General features: G+C 43.3%; 1 protein-coding gene across 2 annotated transcripts in view; it reads right to left on the reverse strand.

Moving 5' to 3' along the window:
* Positions 1 to 22042, reverse strand: part of UNC13C (unc-13 homolog C) — a 387958-nt gene that overhangs the window by 25765 nt on the left and 340151 nt on the right. For both annotated transcript variants that reach the window (XM_077828069.1, XM_077828068.1), the window contains one exon: positions 6532 to 6679. In XM_077828069.1, coding sequence (XP_077684195.1) covers positions 6532 to 6679 — 148 coding nt within the window. The remainder of the gene's footprint in view (positions 1 to 6531; positions 6680 to 22042) is intronic.

Below are 22042 nucleotides of genomic sequence, written 5' to 3' on the forward strand. Positions count from 1 at the left end.
CTATGAAACAACAGCTTGTACAGCTTTGAGAGCCCTTCATTTTCCTATTTATCTAAATGGCAAATGAGTACATAGTGCCAGCCTTCTCTGCCCTTGTCTCACTCATTTTGACTCTGCAAGGTCTCTAGAGGAAACTGTAGACGTACTGCACTGTAACTAGAGATGGGGGGAAAAATGCTGGCTGCAGTGTCTGACTCCTTCTCTCTAATGTGTTGAGTTAATCTAACAATGAAATGCCAAAAGCCATTCCCAAGCCTGCACCTTTATTTCTCTCAGTAGAAAGAGGGTTTCACTGCTGTCTGACCTGCTCATTGTAAACAGTGACAGCATCTGACTAACAAACACGCAGTTTGTATATAAACCAACATTAAAGCAAAAAAAAAAAAAAAAAAAAAGAGAAGACTAAGGGAAAAATACTCCTTTAACCCAGGCTCTATAAGCAGATCTGGGCATGGGGAGCAGAACACCACTCAACATCGATGAAGAATTTTCCCTGCAGTGCCCCTCTTCATCCATGGAACTTCTGCAGCAGCTGAGAATCTTGGCTCAAAAGCTTTCCTCTCCTGTGTCAGAGAAGGAGAAAGGAACACGCTTTGGAGACACTCTGGAGATCTGCTACAAGGAGGAGTCTGGAAGTCTGAAGCTGGAAAAAGGGTTGACTAGGCATTGGTGTCAAGGATTAAGAGTTGAACAGAGGGAAGTGAGATCCAGAGTTTAAACAGGGTCTGAAACTTAAATGATCATGGCAAGAGAGGACTTCCACATCTCTAATTTGAACAGTCACCTTCCCTCAAACATGGAGGTAGAACCAGGGATGAGTATTAGCACTATTTGACCTCTCCACTGAATAGCAGTCAGGTGGCACTGCTGTCCCTGAAAGCACGTTTTGCAAGTGATGTGACTGTCTCCGTCATGCTGCCTGGATCACATGGTTATAATGTCACAATCAGGAGTGCAGCTATGTAGTAACGTATTTCTGAGAGTAATAATGAATACAATTATTTTTTATGTTTTCTTGCTCTCTTCAGTTAAGCTTTGGCTCAGGCTCATAAGTTACTTTGCAAATTGTAGCTTGAACAATTTGAAGACCAGGACTCATTTGCTGAAGAAATTGGCAAATAATTACAAATAAGGATCAAGTGAGTGAATTTTATAATCTATTTGCAGACAAGAGCCAAGAGAAAACAGACAAAATGTAAGGTTCTGTTATTGAGACATACAGTTGCTTCTCATTTCTATCAATCTTTAGAATTCACAGGCAGGTCAGGTTTCTCATTGAACATACAGTCAAGGATCGACAACCTATCCTGAAGGACGACCCATCACTCTCACAAATCTTGGGAGACATGCCAGTCCTTGCCTACAGACAGCCCCCCAACCTGAAGCAAATACTTACCAGCAACCACACAACAGAACCACTAACCCAGGAACCTATCCTTGCAACAAAGCCCATTGCCAACTGTGCCCACATATCTATTCAGGGGACACCATCACAGGGCCTAATCACATCAGCCACACTATCAGATGTTCACCTGCACATCTACCAATGTGATATATGCCATCATGTGCCAGCAATGCCCCTCTGCCACGTACATTGGTCAAACTGGACAGTCTCTACGTAAAAGAATAAATGGACACAAATCTGATGTCAAGAATTTTAACATTCATAAACCAGTCGGAGAACACTTCAATCTCTCTGGTCACTCGATTGCTGACCTAAAAGTGGCTATTCTTCAACAAAAAACTCCAAAACCAGACTCCAACGAGAGACTGCTGAATTGGAATTAATTTGCAAATTGGATACAATTAACTTAGGCTTGAATAGAGACTGGGAGTGATTGAGTCATTACACAAAGTAAAACTATTTCCCCCTATTCCCCCCCCCCCCTTCCTCAGACGTTCTTGTTAACTGCTGGAAATGGCCCACCTTGATTATCACTACAAAAGGTTTTCTCCCCCTCCCCCACTCTCCTGCTGGTAATAGCTCATCTTAAGTGATCACTCTCCTTACACTGTGCATGATAAACACCAATTTTTTCATGTTCTGTGTGTATATAAATCTCCTCACTGTATTTTCCACTGAATGCATCCGATGAAGTGAGCTGTAGCTCACGAAAGCTTGTGCTCAAATAAATTGGTTAGTCTCTAAGGTCCACAAGTACTCCTTTTCTTTTTGCGAATACAGACTAACACGGCTTCTACTCTGAAACCAGTAAAATCATGTTAAGTTTAAGATTTTTTATAAAATCTGTGTATATTTTGCAAATATGAGTAATTTTATAGGTCTTTATGTCTCTATATACTTGAAATTTAATCCTGAAAAATCTATTCTGCATTCTTATTGTGTGTTTGGACAATTTGTAACTTTTAGTATGAAAAAGTTTGCAGAGGTTGATCTGCTCCATTGAAAATGATTTTGCAAAAGATTAGATACAAACAATTTGTTTTTTAATGTGGATTTTTTTTTTACTATATTTGGAACCTACACTGTCACTTTAAGTAAGAATGACCAAGGTAATAAAAATCACTAAAAGGGTAAGTCTCAAATTTTATAAGGGAAAACCAGATTTTATCAGCAAGAGTGAGCTTAAAAAAAATAAATCAATTTCAATTAAAACAACTGATGTCATCACTAAATTTACAAGTAGCTGCTCATTCATTTATTAGTAAAGAAAATAATATAGAGCATAAATTACAAAACTGGAGGTTGATATTTTAAAAAGTAGAACCCTATTGCTCATACAATTTGTGTGCACATTTGTCTTCATTTGCACATGTATTATCCTAATTGCTTAGTTATCTAATTATTTCTGAATGCAAATTCCTGATTTGCATAAACATTCATTATAACTGCATGCCAGCAGCACAGCCACAGTTGGGAGAGACCAGGAATGAGAATAAATGAGTCCCTGCTTTCTTAAGTAAGTGGGACATCAACAGTAAAACGTTAGGCGATATATTACCCTAGCCCTTATCCCCTGGTGGAACTTATGCTAACAAAAGTGTGCAACTACAGGCGAACTAATGTGTGCACAGCAATGCACACAGACCTCAAGCTTCTGTTCATGAAAATCAGGCCCTTCAGGTTTGTGGCTTGAAAACTGTAAATGATATTTATTTAATAACTACAACCTGTGTCATTTTCTCTCTCATGCACATTTTCATTATAACTTAGGGAAAAACAAAGCGTATATTAGAATTAGTAATTACTCATCTTCTGCCTAAATCTACATTGTATTATCTTATGAGAGGGGAAAATATCTTCCTTATATATGAGAGTTGTAAGCATTTTTCTGAGGCATGAATTATTAATGAAGACCCTTAATGTAATGGAGTAGCTGCTCAAGAAAATCATGCCTTACAATGAATCTTGAGCGCAAGTTGCAAAATTCATGTTGCGTGCCAGGTTTTTAAATTGTAAGTAAAAATTGCACTTCAAAAGTAAAAGTAATTACCTTCCAGGTTAATGTTCAACTAAAACTCTTCTTACCCTCATGAGATGGAGCAAGATAATAATTATAGATCAGCAAATTGTATTTCTGCTCAAAGACAGTAAGTGATGGACAGAGCCATTGTTAAAAGGCCCCTCACATCTGGTGAAATCTAGCACTGATTTTCAGTTTGCAGAAGTAACTCTGTCGTATGGAATTTTAATGTATGTTTTATAGCTTTCAGTACAATGGATTGTCAATTCCTAATAGGCGATAGCAGCCTTTGAAAGTAGCAGGAACTCTTGTGGAGCTCTTTCATTGTTTGAAAATGTCCTCTCAAGTACTTGCAAAAAGAACAGGAGTACTAGTGGCACCTTAGAGACTAACCAGTTTATTTGAGCATAAGCTTTCGTGAGCTACAGCTCACTTCATCGGATGCTTATGCTCAAATAAATTGGTTAGTCTCTAAGGTGCCACTAATACTCCTTTTCTTTTTGCGAATACAGACTAACACGCTGGTACTCTGAAACCTCTCAAGTACTTGTTACTCTTCACTGGATAGAACCATACCTTAAACAGAGAGGGAGTGATTTTAATTTACACTAAGGTCACTTTATACTCCTGTAGCAGTGTAAAATAAAGTGCTAGAGCAGTGTAACCTAGCTCATAACATGCCTAAACTCTTACGCTGTTCTCTGACTGTCAATATTAGAGATTTGACATGGAGATGTTTAAAAATGATCTGACATGATTTTAGCTTGTCATGGTTAAAAATCATCACAAGGGAAAGAAAAAAATGCCTTTCTCTCTGAAAGCCACCCAGCTATTACGGGTGGTGGACGTGGCAGAAAAACCTACATAAAAATGGGGAACCACGTGTAAGCCTTGCCCTGCTCCTGTGTAAGTCAATCATAAATTCCCATTGTTTTCAGTGGGAGCCCATTTGGGCCAAAGACAGAGGCAGGCCCTGCCCACGCTCTTTACCTCTGGATCTGAAATTGCCCAGGTCCAAGGTTTTGGTTGAGGCGTCTTGCAAATGGTGGTAGATCCCTTTCAGTAGACGACTGCTCTTCTCAGGGGAGGCCAGGAACGGGGATAGTAGGGTACTTACTAGTCAGGGCTGAAGCGTGCACTCTATGGAAAAGTCAGCACGTGTGTCAGACTGTGAAATCACTAGGTTATGTGCAAGAGCAACCCTTTGTTATTCTCAGGTTCATAGAAAATAGTATGTAGCAGACCCTATTTGAGAGGCGTTTAATCCTTAGCTCTTAGCGTTGTGAATCTCTATAGCTGCCAAAATAGGATGTATTGGGTCCCTCCCCCCAGTAATAGTATACACAATGGCAGGGGTTCCCAAACTGGGGGTTGGGACCCCTCAGGGGGTCACAAGGTTATTACATGGGGGTCACGAGCTGTCAACCTCCACCCCAAACTCCGCTTTGCCTCCAGCATTTATAATGGTGTTAAATTTAAAACACTTTTTAATATATTTATAAGGGGGGGGTCACACTCAGAGGCTTGCTATGTGAAAAGGGTACACCAGTACAGAAGTTTCAGAACCATTGCACTATGGGCTAAGTTGTGTAGCCTTTACTTCTGCTGGTGAGCACTCAGAGTTTAAGGTCAGAAGGGACCACCAGATGATGTGGTTTAATTTCCTATATATCACAGGCCTCCAGGATCCACACATTAAACCCAACCACCAAAGTGAAACCAAAGTATTACAGCCCACAGGAGCCTAGACTATCATGTGCCACAGACAGAGATGAGGGAGAACTGAGGTGCACCACTGCCTGAGGCCCCTGCAATGGAAGGGAAATGAAGTGAAATAGATATCCTGGCAACTGACCCTCACACACCCATTGCAGAGGAAGGCAACCCCCCTCCAAAGTCACTGCTGGTCGGACCTGGCAGAAAATTCCTTCCTGACCTCACACAGGGCAATCAGTTAGACCTTGAGCATGTGAGCAAGAACCAGCCAGCCAAGTACCTGCTGCCATCTCAGAGCACTGTCCCTTCCCCATCCTGTGTTCAGTACCTAGCCATGGCCATCTCTGATGCTTCAGAGGAAAGAGACCATCTCCTCCAGGATACATAATGGGGAATCCCTGCCTCACCCCTACAGGGAGCTGGCTGATGCCCTGAAGCATGAGCTTTCAGGAACATAAAACAAACTGAAAGTAAGTCCCCACCTCCCCCCATCACAAGCAACCCCATCATCCAATTGCACCTACAAGTTTCTCCAGCTCTCTCTGAAAGCTAATTAAGTTGTTTGCTCCCACAACTCTTACTGGGAGGCTGTTCCAAAACCATACCCCTCTGATGACTGGAAACCTTCTTGTAATTTCCCGTGCAGGGTTACACCATTTCTACCATGTAACTCATAACACCCTCCTCCCTGCAAGGAGAACAGAAGGTGCCTTCTCTTTAGCCAGTTCTTTAGCCACATTACAATTCTTGTAGTGATCCACAGACATCTTTGATGACACTGATTTCAATAGGACTATGCATGTGAGTAAGCACTTACCCACACGAGTCAAGATTGAATACCTAGCTTTGTCAATGTGTATGCATAACTTTAGGGTCAGAGCTTCAGCTAGTGTAAATGAGTTACCTGCACTGACTTGCTGATGTATACCAGCTGAGGACTTGGCCCATAGTGTAATCTCACTATGCATATTACCAGGTCACAAGATCACAAGTGATCATTACAAGATTGCTTGAGTGTATACAGCTCCTTGTATTGTTTGCCTAGCTAGATATGTATGTACCATAGAATCTATTAACCACCTGGGTTTACTTATTGTTGAGATTGAATTTTTATTACCATTGCATAAACATGGCTTATATTAACATGGGCAGATTCTGCCAGCGTGACTTGCACGGAACAGTGCTTTACTCTGAATAGACAAACTGAAATTACTTGGACTGTTTGGTGAGTAAGATACTTAACATGAAGTGCTGCCTTAAGACCATAATCATTAAAACTTCATAATATGTTTTGACAGTTATAATTAGCATCTATCGATAGCAAAATATGTGTTTAAAATATTAAAATCATCTTTGCTACATTTCCAGCCCCACTGAACAAGTCACTTACTTTGAGAAGTCTGAGTCGCTATAAATTTCTTTATCAAGGCATCAGTAGTTTGCGTATAAAGGCTAAGAGCATATCTCAGAGACTGTAGATCTAGGCTCTTCTCCAAGAAATTCTTTTTCAGCCCATTTCCTCCAGCATGAAAGTATTGCTAAAAAAGAAAAACATAGGTAAGGCATTGAGAGAAGTAAATTATCTGATAAAAGTCTCTAGGTAAGACCTGATGTTTATATAGCAATATCTAAAATAAAACTGATTAATGCAGTGCTTAAAATTTACAATTTGTATCTTTGGGGATAGTTGTTATTGTCCACATTACAGTTTTTGTGTGGATTTCCCCCCTCTCAAACAAAACACTTAAGTGTTCTTTTAATCCCTCTTAAAATGTATATAACTCAAAAATAGTTAAATGTGTGGGGTTTTTATGTTCATGTAGTTACACCTCAAAACTAGGGTTTACAGTGCAACTACAGAAACAAATTTCTTTTGACAGCATGTTTGGTGTGGTAGAAATCTGTCCAAGTGTAGTACTAAGACACTGTTTGGCAGAAAGGTGTAATTTATGGTGGGAATCCTTGGATTGGATATGGTGACAAATTTAAAGAATAGCTAGAGCTCCAGTGGAGGATTAGGATTGCTTTCTAGTCTTCCAGTCTTATTCTACTCTGTAAAATTGGCATTGTGAGTTTCCATGGTTATTGTCTACAATGTCACAGCAAACCTGGTGTCTGAACTTTGTGACTTTGTCCTCATGCACAACTATTTCAGATTTCAGGACAATTTATACCTTCAAGTCAGCAGTACTGCTATGGGTACCCGCGTGGCCCCACAGTATGCCAACATTTTTATGGCTGACTTAGAACAACGCTTCCTCAGCTCTCGTCCCCTAGTGCCCCTACTCTACTTGTGCTACATTGATGACATCTTCATCATCTGGACCCATGGGAAGGAGGCCCTTGAGGAATTCCACCCGGATTTCAACAATTTCCACCCCACCATCAGCCTCAGCCTGGACCAGTCCACATAAGAGATCCACTTCCTGGACACTACAGTGCAAATAAGTGATGGTCACATAAACACCACCCTATACCAGAAACCTACTGACCGCTATACTTACCTACATGCCTCCAGCTTCCATCCAGATGACATCACACGATCCATTGTCTACCGCCAAAACCTCAGATACAACTGCATTTGCTCCAATCCCTCAGACAGAGACAAACACCTACAGGATCTCTATCAAGCATTCTTAAAACTACAATACCCACCTGGGAAAGTGAAAAAACAGATCGGCAGAGCCAGAAAGGTACCCAGAAGTCACCTACTACAGGACAGGCCCAACAAAGAAAGTAAAAGAACACCACTAGCCATCACCTACAAGTCAAATCTCTCCAGCGCATCGTTAAGGATCTACAACCTATCCTGAAGGACGATCCCTCACTCTCACAGACCTTGGGAGACAGGCCTGTCCTTGCTTACAGACAGCCCCTCAACCTGAAGCAAATTCTCGCCAGCAACTACACATTACACAACAAAAACACTAACCCAGGAACCTATCCCTGCAACAAACCCCGTTGCCAACTCTGTCCGCATATCTATTCAAGAGACACCTCCATAGGACCTAACGACATCAGCCACAGCATCAGGGGCTCATTCACCTGCACATGTACCAATGTGATATATGCCATCATGTGCCAGCAATGCCCCTCCGCCATATATATTGGCCAAACAGGACAGTCTCTATGCAAAAGAATAAATGGACTCAAATCAGACATCAAGAATTGTAACGTTCAAAAACCAGTAGGAGAGCACTTCAATCTCCCTGGACACTCAATAACAGACTTAAAAGTGGCCATTCTCCAACAAAAAACTTTCAAAAACTGCAGAACTGGAATTAATTTGCAAACTTGACACCATCAAATTAGGCCTGAGTAAAGACTGGGAGTGGCTAGGTCACTACAAAAAGTAATTTTCCCTCTGTTGATACTCACACCTTCTTGTCAACTGTTGGGAATGGGTCACATCCACCCTCGTTAGCACTCTAAAAAGTAATTTTCCCTCTGTTGATATTCACCCCTTCTTGTCAGCGGTTGGGAATAGGCTACATCTACCCTATCTGAATTGGCCTCATTAGCACTGACTCCCCACTTGGTAAGGTAACTCTGATTTTTTCATATGCACTAATATATATACCTGCCTATTGTATTTTTCACTCCATGCATCTGATGAAGTGGGTTTTAGCCTACAAAAGCTTATGCCCAAATAAATTTGTTAGTCTCTAAGGTGCCACAAGGACTCCTCAATGTTTTTTGTCTCTTAGGGCTAGATTGTGACCAGCCCTAATGTGGCCATGCAGGGAAGTAAAATCCCACCCCTATGTACAGTGTTAGGGCTACCCATTACATCTGGGGTATGGAAAGAGGGGATGGGGGGAGGAGGGGATGAGCACAGTAAAAATTCCCCCTAAAGTAGAGTAAGCTGCATCCCAAAAAGGGGATATAACTTACTGTCACTTCCAGCTCAAAAGACAGGGACAGAAGATGAACTGTGACGCTGAGTCACAGTTCCTTTCTGATTCTCCTCCTGGGGTGGTGCAGCTTCGTGCCACCTCCAAGCAGGGCTATGCCCAAAGGCTCAATCTTAAATCACTCTGAGTATATATCAAATATACCATTTGCAAGTAAAAAGATTTTCTTTCTTAATTGTCATCCTTGCTTTAATTCCAAAAAGCCTGGGTTTGAAAACTGAAGCAGGACTCTCTCCTCCTTGCACATAACACCAATACTGAAGGCCCTCTGTGATACCTCTGCTAATCAGTCTCATCCCCAGGGGTTCTTCTGATAGCTTCACAAAGGTTGGCGTGGGCGGGCCATAAGGGGACTATAAGGTAAGACATGAATGTTCTAGAGCAGTGACTCTCGATCTTTCCAGACTACTGTACCCCTTTCAGGAGTCTGATTTGTCTTGCGTACCCCCAAGTTTAATCTCACTTGAAAACTACTTGTTTACAAAATCAGACAAAAATACAGAAGTGTCACAACACACTATTACTGCAATATTGCTTGCTTTTTCGTTTATACCAGATAAGAAAATTAATCGGAATATAAATATTGTACGTACATTTCAGTGTATAGTATATAGAGCAGTATAAACAAGCCATTGTATGAAACCTGTTGTGAAACTAGGCAAATACCTAGCTGAGTTAATGTACCCCCTGGTTGAGAACCACTTTTCTAGAGCTGAAGAAGGCCACCAAACAAGGAGCTGTCTCCAGAGTGTAACCCAGGACAATGATTTGCAGAGTAAAGGAAAGTTGGATGATGTTGGAAACCACCCTCAGCCTATGGAGAAGAGATGTAAATGCTGTACAACGTCAACACCAGTTTGCAGAAGCTTTTTGGCTTTCTTCATGTTCTAGGAATCAAGGTCCACATAGATAATTCTCATGCAACAGTTAATTAGAAGGAAAACAAAGAAGAAATGAGTGTTTAGGAGGATATTGGGGCTACTTGAAGGCAGCTTGAGACACCATATGCACTCTAGGATATAGATCTAGAATTAGACATCCTTTCTGCACCAGTGTTGGTTGAGGAATACAGCCCATTGTTGTGTTCTAGTTCATATGGCTCAGCAGAACTGTAGTATCTATCTGTGGCAAAATAGATAAGCAAACAGCAGCATGTTGGCTACCAGTTCATCCACACATCTGCTGAGGCTTAAGGTCAATGGAAAAGTTGCTTTATATGTGCTTTGACCATCTATGCTACTTTTTTCAACAGGGCAGTAGTTTCAAGTTAGCATTGCAGGTGAAGTTTGGCAATTATGCAGAAAATTTTCTTTCTGAGACCAAAAAGCAGAGGCTTGCTTGTATTTAGCCATGTTCAAAGGATCAGCATGAAAGGATGCAGCTGGAGCTACATGTATCATTCCATGATGGATGTAGGGGTAAACAGAAGAGTGGAGTGGCCAGGGGCCCTGGCTGGCAATTCTCTCAGATGCTCTCTGGGAATAACAGGCTTGGTTTCCTTGTAGTTTGTTTCATGGAATAGTATGGGACTGTCGACCTTATGAATCTGCTTTAAAAGTCAACCGACACCATGTGTTCCACTAACAGCGGTACACCCATGCTGTACCCAGGAGCAATGTAGTAATGCTACCTCCATTACCCTAATTTTATGAAGAATTCAATGGAAGTGTGTAATCCTGTGAATTCCCAATTGTGACAGGGTCGGGCCAGATGACTAAAGGAGAGTAACAGAAGGCAGATATATTAGCCCCAGGTTAAGTAGGTCCCTTTTCCCTGGGTAAGGAAACAGGGAAGGTTCCAGACCAATCAGGAACCTTCTGGAGACAATTAAGACAGACAGGCTGATTAAAACACCTGCAGCCAATCAAGAAGCTGCTAGAATCAATTAAGGCAGGCTAATCAGGGCACCTGGGTTTAAAAAGGAGCTCACTTCAGTTTGTGGTGCGCGTGTGAGGAGCTGGGAGCAAGAGGTACTAGGAGCTGAGAGTGAGAATGTGGACTGTTGGAGGACTGATGAGCACAAGCATTATGAGACACCAGGAGGAAGATCCTATGGTGAGAATAAAGAAGGTGTTGGGAGGAGGCCATGGGGAAGTAGCCCAGGGCGTTGTAGCTGTCGCACAGCTGTTCCAGGAAGCACTCTAGACAGCTGCATTCCACAGGGCCCTGGGCTGGAACCCGGAGTAGAGGGCGGGCCCGGGTTCCCCCCAAACCTCCCAACTCCTGGTCAGACACAGGAGGAGTTGACCTGGACTGTGGGTTCCCGAAAATGGCCAAATTGAGGGCTCCTGTGAAGCTCCGAGGTAAGCAAATTCACCAATAAGCGCAAGACGCACCAAGGTAGAGGAGGAACTTTGTCACACAATGCATTAGTTAGTAGCACACTTCTCAACTTCCTTTGTCTGGGATGTTTTAAAGTGTATGTATGTTTCCATCACACCTTTTAATCAATTTATCAATGAGCCCTAAAAATTGCTAATGATATTTCTTCATACCAAAATCACCCACTCTTCTTATCCTAGGTGCTAAAGCACAGCATTGAAACTTAGTTTAAGTAAAAAGCAAACAAAAGCATTCCTAGAAAGAACCCTACCCCATGTGATTCTGAACATGCATTTTTGTTTGTAAATGTTAGATTTGAATTTAGAAAGCAGACATGCAACAAAATGTAGCGAAGTAGCCAATATATGGGACATCTCTTTTCCTAGACCTTTACAAGAAACGTCACCAATTTTCCCTTTCACAAAGTTTATTAATCACAGAAAGGGGAGCGAGCAAGAAGAGGGCTACGAGAGGTATTATAAAAAACAATTCACAGAGTATTGGAATGGAAATACATATATAGGAAAAGAGAGATCTGTTGTAAAACTGCAGCTAGAGAAAAGTTATTGGGGGTGGTGGGATGGAGAACAAAACTCGGGGAAACTGCATCATGGGAGGAAAAGAACATAATAGAAAAGGGATGATAAAGGTAGCACTGGAGACAATCATTTATAACAAGGTTTTAGATGTGTTGGGAAATAGATATACAGTTGTTGCACTTAAAATGGTTCATCTCTTAGGAAAGCAATTCCAAGACAAAGGGTTTTCCTGGCCACCTCTTACCTCAGCTGCAGGAAGCAGTTTGGTGTAGGGGGCCACAACAATGGTTATACTCCCTCTGATGATCCCCTTATGCAGGGCCAGTCCTCCCAGGGCTGGCTATGCTGACTTTAGGGTAGCTTTGTTGTACTGGAGTAGCACAACACTGTCCTATCACAACAAAATAACTGGTCTCTCAACTAATGAAGCCTCGCAGCACCCATCTGTAAAGTGTAAAAAACCTGCTTTACAGAGGCAGTGAGAAGTTACATGATTTGTCCTAGCTCACACAAAAAGCCAGGGCCAGAACTGAGACAATCACTTAGAATTTGACTCCCAGAACTGTTACCTGGCTTTGGGAGGTACAGCAGTTATCTTTTATCTATTGCAGACTTTACAGAAGTCCTATTCTGGGATCTAAACTCCTCCTAAATTGCAGTTACTGTTTAGCTTTCCATTTTTATAGGAGACAAAGTTGATTTGAAATAGCCTATAAACTGAAATTTCATATTGACATAGAATGCAGAGTACATTCAGATTAAACCATGATCGCCACTAAATGCCTTCAAACCCTCCCCCCGCCCCCGCAACATGAATAAATTTTGTTTGCTAGTGTTTCTGCATTGTAGATTGCCTACATTTTTTATATTGCTTGGGAGGACCAAAAACTAGAGCAGAATAAGGATTAGCAGTGAATAGATTTTCCAACCTGGTTCCACTGGCCTATTGAAACTGATTTTCTTATAATATTCCCAAGGTAGGCTTTTAAAAATGTTTCTCTCTATGCTACATTATTTTTAGAGACAGTAGATGATATGGTGCCAAACCAATCTGCAGCTGGCCATCAGTCTCTTCTAGGGATGAACAGGGCTTCACTGGCTCATATAAATCACAAGCTGTATGTCCAGCAAAGCATTTCCCCTGGATGGCATGAACATCTGGAAATCAAGCCCATCTTTATTTCCATAAGGTAAGTGTTTGGAATGCAAACCTGATTCTCATTGTGTGTGAGGAAGGCACAAATATGGATAATAAAAAACTATACAGTTTATTTGAACCAGGTGAGCCATTTTTCCTAATACTAAACATATCTGTCAAGGTTGCTACAGACAATACACCATATGGAGAGTGATAATATGCTATATTTAAGATGAATGGTCATTTTTCAGTGTGGTGTTCTTCCAAGTGGTAACACAAACATAATATATTAAATGCTAATTGCAGGTTGTTTGGTGAATTCATTTTTTAGCTCTAAAAAGAATCAATAAATGGGAGTGTGAGAATAGTCTGTATAAAAAATACCCCAATTGTTTTTAAAGTTATATAAATCCACACATGACTATATCAACAAAACCCAACAAACATGGGCAAACAGAAAAAAAACGACAAACGCCAATGAATTCCTGGACTTCTATGCTAACACCCCTCTCCCCCCGAATTGCATCAGCAATCTCAAGTTCCTCTCACTTGCACTTGTTTGCCTTTCAGTAAGGTATATATTCTCCCATGTCACCTGAAATTCTTCATTTTTGCTATTCATCTTATAAATTAGGTGTCTTAATGAAGCAATTTCTGCCATGTCATGTTTAAAAGTGGGACACAAGAGCTTTTCTATCTTCTAATGACAAATCTCTTGGCACAACCAAGGGCAATTGCATTCCATTTTGGAAAAGACATTGTGATTCTGTTGACAGAAAAATCATGTCCACAAATACAGTTTTGACTCAGTGGATAACTTAAGGTGCCATGCTATTTCAGTAACATCTGACACATGATCATGCAACAAGACCATTATTTTACTCCAGTTTATGAAATAAGTTCGCAATGATCAGAATACTGGATTAATACTTCCTAACTTTTGATAGCTACTGCAAGTTCCGTTGAATTAGCAGGATACTGAGGCAGAATTCATACAAGGGGAAGAACTTCACATGTTCTGCCAATTTATTATAGGTCCCAGGATCTTTGAAATGTCATTAATGACTTTCATCAAGTGAACTAAGGGTACCACTGGGTTACTTAGCATTAAAATATTATCCCCACAGCCTTTTGTAGTACTCCTCTTGCTACAATGCTAGAACCTTCCAAATATTTTGTGATTGCTTCCACAAGAGGTTCCAAATCCATTATAAACAATATAGATGACAATAGGCAGCACTGTCTGGCACCTCTTCCATGTGCAAAGAGGTGAGACGTTAGTTTGTTAAACAAGATGAATACACTGGTCCTGAATATCTCTTCTTTGTTAAACCATTTAGTATATAAAATAGATGTAGCCATTCCATCCCCCCACAGGTCTTCTCTGCATGCAGAGATTTAGGGGCAGAGCCTCAGCTGATGTAAATGGACTTCAGTGGAGCTTGGCAACTTACATCACTGAGAATCTGGCCCATGGTGACAATAGGGAGGAGTGAGTCATGAGTGCTCTGTGCTATATATAATAAAGTCCGAATGTTTCCAGTGACTTCCTTCCTTTCACAAGCCTACCTAGGAGGATTGTATAAAAGTGGCTAATGTCATCCCTGTGCTAAGATCGTGGTACAGCTATTTACTTCTGCATTTAAAAGTGATATAGGTTGTGGTGGATAGTTCAGACACGCTAGTACGTTCCTAGCCCACTAAGAAAATCACAGCTCTGGTGAGATGAGCTGTGCCCCTTTTTCTTAGCTTCTAAGAAAACAAACTGTACCATCAAGGCTCGCAGCTCTCAACCCATCCTCCCCTAGGGATTCAGGTGCATTTCAGTGCTTTACCGTCATTTAAATTTTTCACATTGTCCCACTTTATATCTAGTAATATCTGAATACTGGGCTTGGTTAAAGACACACAAGAGAATGATACAGTGGATAAGATTCTATGTTGTGCCTCTTATTACTCGCAGCCCAGGTGGAAAGGTGGTTTAAGTCAGCTTTGTGCCCTCCAAGTCTTTGACTGTTCACAGGGCTGGGGAAATTTAGACTGGACCCGGGGCCTGTCTAAGTTAGGGCTGCCTTCCAGTGCAGAGCCACCAAGAATCTCCATATCATGCTGTTCCCTCTTACCCCCTGGCACACTCCTTACACTGGCGCTTGTGAAGGGGTCCTTAAAGGCAGCCTTACTTCTGTCTTGTGCAGTGCCTGCACCAGAAGCCATGGCACACAGGGGCTAGAGTACGGGGTGGTGGTCTCATCCAATATGTATTAAAGAGGAGGGTGAGCTGTAGCCCATAGGGCTAACCTGCTAGCTTGCTCTATCATATCCTGTCTTTATTTACTGGTTTGAATGATTTTATTCTCTTTGGCTTATATTTTTGTACTGAATAACTTAACTTCAGTAGACATTACTTCATTATATTTGGCTGTAACGCAAGGAACCTACAGGCTTGTAGCCTTAGCTAAAGCAAGTTAGCATGAGTGTTGGCATAGATAAAAGGCTTTCCGGTTACCCTTTAGGGAACTAAATGTGTTTACCAACAATTTTTGGGACCTGCTGGTAACCGCAAGGACAAGGAAGTAACAATTCAGGCCAAAGTAACAGGTTTTGAGAATGAGATAATTGGCATTAATATGAGTGAATATGCTATTGATATGTATGAATACACGAGCCTGTAGAGAAAGTGTATCCTAAGATTCTGTGGGTGAGAAAATTAAATTTGGGCATGGAAGGTTGGGCATGAGATGAATATTCAGGAGATTGCAAGACCTTATACGAGGGGAAACCCACCATGTTGGGGGAGTGCTCTTTCTAACTAGTTTCCTTTTGTTCTTTTTGTCTAGCTTTTAGCTTAGCTTTTTCAGGGTAACTTAGCCACTCAACATTTGACCCTTCTCTCCATCATCAATCTCGGCAGTGAGGAACCTGGACCATCAGACTCCTTTAGCATGCCAGAGATGAGGCTGGTCTCTAATCACCAGATCCCCAAGGAAGAGTATGAGTATGCTAGTCTAAGTAGCTTTTGTAAGGAATGATACCGCACGTACCCCCTGACTTGCATTATTTCTTTTTGATTTTGTGGTCTGGAGCTTTGATAACTTTTCCCTTTATTTTAATAAAAATCTCTAAGCCTTGGCTTTGTCGTCCGCATAACTGTTCTTGCCAGGGGTCCTTGCAAAATATTGAACTCTCTACATTTAATTCTGTGTAGCCTGATTTCAGGACAAGAACCTGATTATCTTCTGGTCAGATCATTGGTGAGCCTGTAATAATATACAACCCTCTAAAAATCAGGTTAACAGAGTCAAGAGTATTGGATATGAATGTGGAAGATCAAATAGGGCATTGGTAAGTTATCTAGATTCTCTTTTTAAAAACTGGAATAGAATAATTAATTTTCATGCAGTAGAGAGAGAATAATTAAACTGCAGCTGTACTCTGAATTGACTTGAAAAGTGGCATCATGGGGTTCAAAGATTATTGTGTCTCAGTCACTCCCAGATCAAATATGCTTAATTTACAAGATGTTTTCTCTAACTGCCAACTCTGAAAACTCAAATGAAAAGTCAAGCTGGCTTCTTTTTGGACTCTGACATCTTCAATAATCAAGATTCTGGCGGGACCACTTAGTTAATAATTATGCCAGTGATACAAGGGTAAGAACACAAACAGGTTCACTGCCTTATAGTTCTGTTAGCTCTGGGAGGGTAATAAAAGGAAGAGTAATACTAGAGGGTCACACACTTCATTGCTTCTGTAGGGTGAGCTCATTGCACACACTAAAAGCACCACGTATTCCTCCATTCTCTCTGCATCACCTTCCCACCCCCCGCTATTTCAGACTCCCTACAATCCCCTCACTTGTGCCAGGGTATCCGTGTGCCCCCTCTACCACGTTCCAGGGGCTCTGTTTCTCCCCACTGTTCCCCTCCCTGCTTACCATTGTATCCCATGTGTGGGGCTCCCCAGACCAGGGGGCTTTCACCTGCTCCCCTGACCATTCTTATTTCATTTCTTTCTATCTGGGAGATAAATCATTCAGTGCCATCATTTTAAACTGTATGAGGATGATAGGCAGACCTGAAATGGGGGTATTGTTATGTTGGAAGGTATTAATAGCTTTCATAACTTTTTTTGATCTACTGACAGTTGCAGAGGTAGCTGAAGCTGCTGGATCTGTTAACCAGATGTTGATGCGCTTTGTGTCCTCCATTTCTACCGTCTATTTTTCTGATTTTCACAAAAATTAATAGGGTTCGGCACCTTGATGCCTAGAACCAGGGCGGGCTTTAGTCCAATTCCGCTGATTCGGGCCCCGCCCCGGCGCCTTTTTAATTTTTACTCACCCGGCGGCGCTCCGGGTCTTCGGTGGCAGGTCCTTCACTGCCGCCAAAGACCCGGAGCCAGTGAAGGACCCGCCGCCAAAGTGTCGCCGAAGACCAGGAGTGCCACTGAATCGGGCCCCACTCTTCCTAAAGCCGGCCCTGCCTAGACCGTTTCCTTAACGTTCCAATTGATTGGATGTGGCATTCAAACATCACCACATTATATACTGACAGACAGAAATACCATCAATTGAGTGTTAGGCCTTGCTTTGCTTGATCAACAAGACTTTTGTCACACAAGTCAGCAAATATACACGCAGAGGTCAGATCTGTTGAGAAAGACACTGCCATTTTACATAGAATAGTCTCTTTTCTGACCACAACCACATTTTAATCCAGCGGTTAACTCAGTTACCTGTTTGTAAAATAAAGATAACGGGTGAAAGTAGGCCAGTACGGGCGGGTAGGGCATACCAGTAAGAAGTGGCTGCCAGTACCAGCCCGTATGCAGCCAACGTTAAAGAACTACTGCGGCTGCACTTTAACGTAGTTGCCCCTTTTGCCCCCCCGGGCTGCTGACGTTGGGGGGCGAAGGGGCAGCTGCCCCAGGGCCGGCGATTTAAAAAGGCCCGGGGCTCCTGACCACCGCTGCTGCTACCGTGGCAGCAGCTGGAGCCCCGGGCCCTTTAAATCACTGCCACAGCCCTGGGCAGTGCAGGCCAGGCAGCTTGGATGGGCTGGCTGGGGGAGGCTGAACCCCACAGCCCCGCCCCTTCCGCCCATGGCCCCATCTCTTTCGCCTGAGGCCCCGCCCCTTCCTGGGGCCTGAAGCTGGGCTCCTGTACCAGTAAGTGCTTAATGTTACTTTCACCCCTGGATAACAATATTAGTTTCTACTTGGGAGGGGGTTGGGGGTCTTTAATGTTTGTAAAGCATTCTGAGACCCTCTTCTGGAAGGTATACTAAAAGTGCAAAGTACTCTGTCCTTTGCCAGTGAAATAAGTTCTACTTCTGTTAATATTGTGGTTGCTAAAATGTAGGGATTGGATAGAATCATTCTACAGGAAAAATAGCCTTTTTGTGCACAATATTTTGGTTACCATAAAAAACTCCACTTGTAAAGCATTTGCTGTAACAGTCAGATTTTGCTAAAATAATTATCTTGTCGATTGTGGTGTTGGGGACACTGGGGCATGGCCACTAGGTAACTCGAGGGGATGGAAGACCACGAGTGTCGATGAAGCCCCCTCGCACTAGGCCCAGGTGTCCTTGGCCCCCACTCCTGCCTGGAGGCACTTGCAGCAGCTCTGCGTACTAGGCCCAAGTGTCCTTGGCCCCCCCCACCTGGAGGCACACACAGCAGTTATGCTGAGAATCTGCAACAATATGTTGCAGAGTCAGACTGCCTGAAACTAAGCAAGGCCAAAGGGGAGATATGGAAGAACAATGCTAAATAAAGCAGCTTTATGTATAGTTTAACAAATGATACAGAGAACCAGGGAACTAGCTGGGAACTGGATTGGCTGGCTATATGGATACTTGGGGCAGCTTGCTATTGGATAAGTATGCTGGGAAAAAGGATGTATAAAAGCCTGTGTAACTTCCTGCTCTGTTGTGCAGGATTTGAGATTTTATTCTCCCTGTACCTTTTTGCAGCTGCAAATAAACTTTTCTGCTTCTCCACCCCGTTGTGATTATTGGGTGTAGCACACCGGGTAACGAACCAACTCAAGCTGTTGTTCAGCCTCTCGGCACTGGGTGCCGGCAACAGCTTTTGGCATCCCTGGGTGGGCGACGAGGCTGCAATTTAGCCTTGCCCGGACCCCTCCTGGAGGTCGAGGATTGCGGCGAGAACCGACGCCCAGCGCGCACCGGTGAGTTCATCGGGGGCCTCGGAGGAGACGTGATTTGATCGACCCCAGAGGGCACAACGGTGCAATGCACTCATATAGTGGAGAAGCTGTTGTGGACGGCGGTGAAGAACCGGTCCCTTAGACATGGGGGAGGAGCAGCTGCAGGGCACGGTGAAGAACCGGTCCCTTGGATAAGGTAGGAACCTTTTAAAATCCGGATTATATGCTCTGTTGCAACCTGGGGACGCCCAGAGTTACCCTGTAGATATGGGACAGGGACAGAGCTCAGGGGTTAGGATACGATGTACGCCCCTAGAGTGCATTCTAGCAAACTGGAAGGTATTTGGTGCGGATCCGATGACTAAGAGCCAATTAAAACGATTCTGTACAGTTGACTGGCCTCAATATCAACTAGAGGACCAGGAGTGGTGGCCACCAGGAGGGTCAATTAATTACAACACAATCCTCCAATTAGTTTTGTTTTGTCAGTGAATGGGTAAATGGAATGAACATATGTATGCGCATTTGTTTCTGACTTTATGTACTCGACCAGATATTTTACAGCACTGTAATCTGACTCTGACTGGTTCAGTAGTAGCTAATGTTAGTCCCCAGACCCCCAACCCCCACTGTAATGGCAGAGCCGGTGTCCCCTTCGGCCCCCACACCTCCACCGTATAAGGGTAGGATGTCTTGGGTTACAGAGATTGCCCCCTCGGTGGGACTCTATCCTTTGCTTACCGAGACTGTTGTGGCTTGCCCAGGGACAGACGGACGTCAGACTACCACTATGCAAGTTTACACCCATGTGCCATTCAATCCAATAGACTTAGCAGCTTTTAAAACACAGGCTGGGCAATTCTCAACTAACGCAATCAGGTTTATTTCAGTCTTTGAGGAGTGCCTCAGTAGTCACAAGCCGATTGAAACGACTGTAATATCCTCCTGAGAACCCTGTTGTCTGAGGTGGAGAGGGATCAGGTTACAGCTAAGGCAAGGGGAGCGTCAGCGTTCAAGTGAAGAAAAAAGAAAGGAATCTATCTGTCAAGTTCCTCTCCAAATAATTGTAAGCAGCTCAGGGCATTTCTGGGTATGGCAGGCTTTTGCAGGATATGGATCCCAGAGTTTGGACTGTGGGCTAAACCCCTGTACGACTGTGTAAAAAAAGCAGATCATGACCCCTTCTATTGGACCCTAGAGGCTGACAGGGCATTTAAAATCCTGAAAAGAAAATTGATGGAAGCCCCGGCTCTGGGCCTGCCAGATCTCTCTAAGCCGTTTCAGTTGTATGCACATGAACGAAGGGGGGTGGCCCTAGGAGTGCTTACACAGCTGTTAGGAGCATGGAGACGTCCGTGGCTTATTTTTCTAAGCAATTGGATCAGGTTGCAAAGGGTTGGCCGGCCTGTTTACGGGCGGTTGCAGCTACTGCCCTATTGCTTAAGGAAGCCGAGAAGCTAACATTGGGAGGGGTTATGCAAATCTATACTCCCCATACGGTCGGAGCCTTATTGGATGCAAAGGGAGGGCTTTGGCTCACCCAGGCTCGGATTGCTCAGTACCAGGCTAAGCTGTTAGAGAACTCTGAAGTCACCCTACAGCCTTGCCCCTCCCTTAATCCAGCCACTCTCTTGCCAGAAACAGAGAAACAGAAACATGACTGTTTAGAGATCATAGATATCCAGTACTCCAGCCATCCGGATTTAAAGGATGTACCCCTCCCAAATGCAGATTATGAGTGGTACACTGATGGTAGCAGTACTGTAATAAATGGGCAAAGGAGGGCGGGTTATGCTGTTGTGACCCTCCATGACACTGTGGAAGCTGAAGGTTTGCCTGCTGGGACCTCTGCCCAGCTTGCCGAACTGATAGCCCTGACCTGTGCACTTGAACTGTCAAAAGGAAAGCGGGTCAATATTTTTACTGATTCAAAGTATGCTTTTGGTGTGCTGCATACTCATGCTGGCAGGGAAGCACTTATCCAACTAAAGGGAAAATATTTTATCACTTCCGGACTCCGACCCCTGGCTGCCCAGGTACAAGCGGACTGCTTAGTCTGCCAAAAGAATAACCCCCGACCGGGACATCCTGTGCCACCAGCTGCCCTGGAACCCACTCCGGGCCCTGGACAAGTGTGGCAAATAGACTTTACTGAGTTTCCCCGGACCCAAGGGTTCAAATATCTCCTTGTTATAGTGGATCGGTTCAGCGGATGGCCAGAAGCCTTCCCATGCCATAACTGCACTGCCAGAACAGTGGCCCTCAAGTTTGTTAAGGAGATCATTCCTCGCTTTGGACTCCCCCTGTGGATGGAATCTGACAACGGGACACACTTCACATCAAAAATCATTCAAAGCATCTCACATGCCTTACAGATCCCCTGGAAACTCCATACGCCCTGGAGACCGCAAGCCAGTGGTGTAGTGGAGCGTACCAATCAGACCCTTAAACGGCATCTCTTAAAAGTGTGCCAAAAAGCCTCACTGCAATGGCCTGATGCTTTGCCCCTCGTCCTACTCCGTATCCACGTTCTCCCAAAGGGTAGATTAGGGCTCAGTCCCTTTGAAATTATGTTTGAAAGGGCATGGCCTATAAATGGCACCCCGGTTCTGTCAGGGGAATGGGAGTTGGGTAATGGTTTTTTGTCACAGTATATGTGTTCCCTGTCTGCTGTTCTCTTGTCTCTTCACAGGTATACCAAGGATTCCCAGCGTCTCCCCTTGGACTCTTCCGTTCACTCCTTACAGCCTGGTGACTCTGTGCTTGTTCGCACCTGGAAAGACGAGCCTCTCCAGGAAAAGTGGAAAGGACCCTAT

This window comes from Eretmochelys imbricata, chromosome 10 (genome assembly GCF_965152235.1).
Source record: "Eretmochelys imbricata isolate rEreImb1 chromosome 10, rEreImb1.hap1, whole genome shotgun sequence".
Lineage (NCBI taxonomy): Eukaryota > Metazoa > Chordata > Testudines > Cheloniidae > Eretmochelys > Eretmochelys imbricata.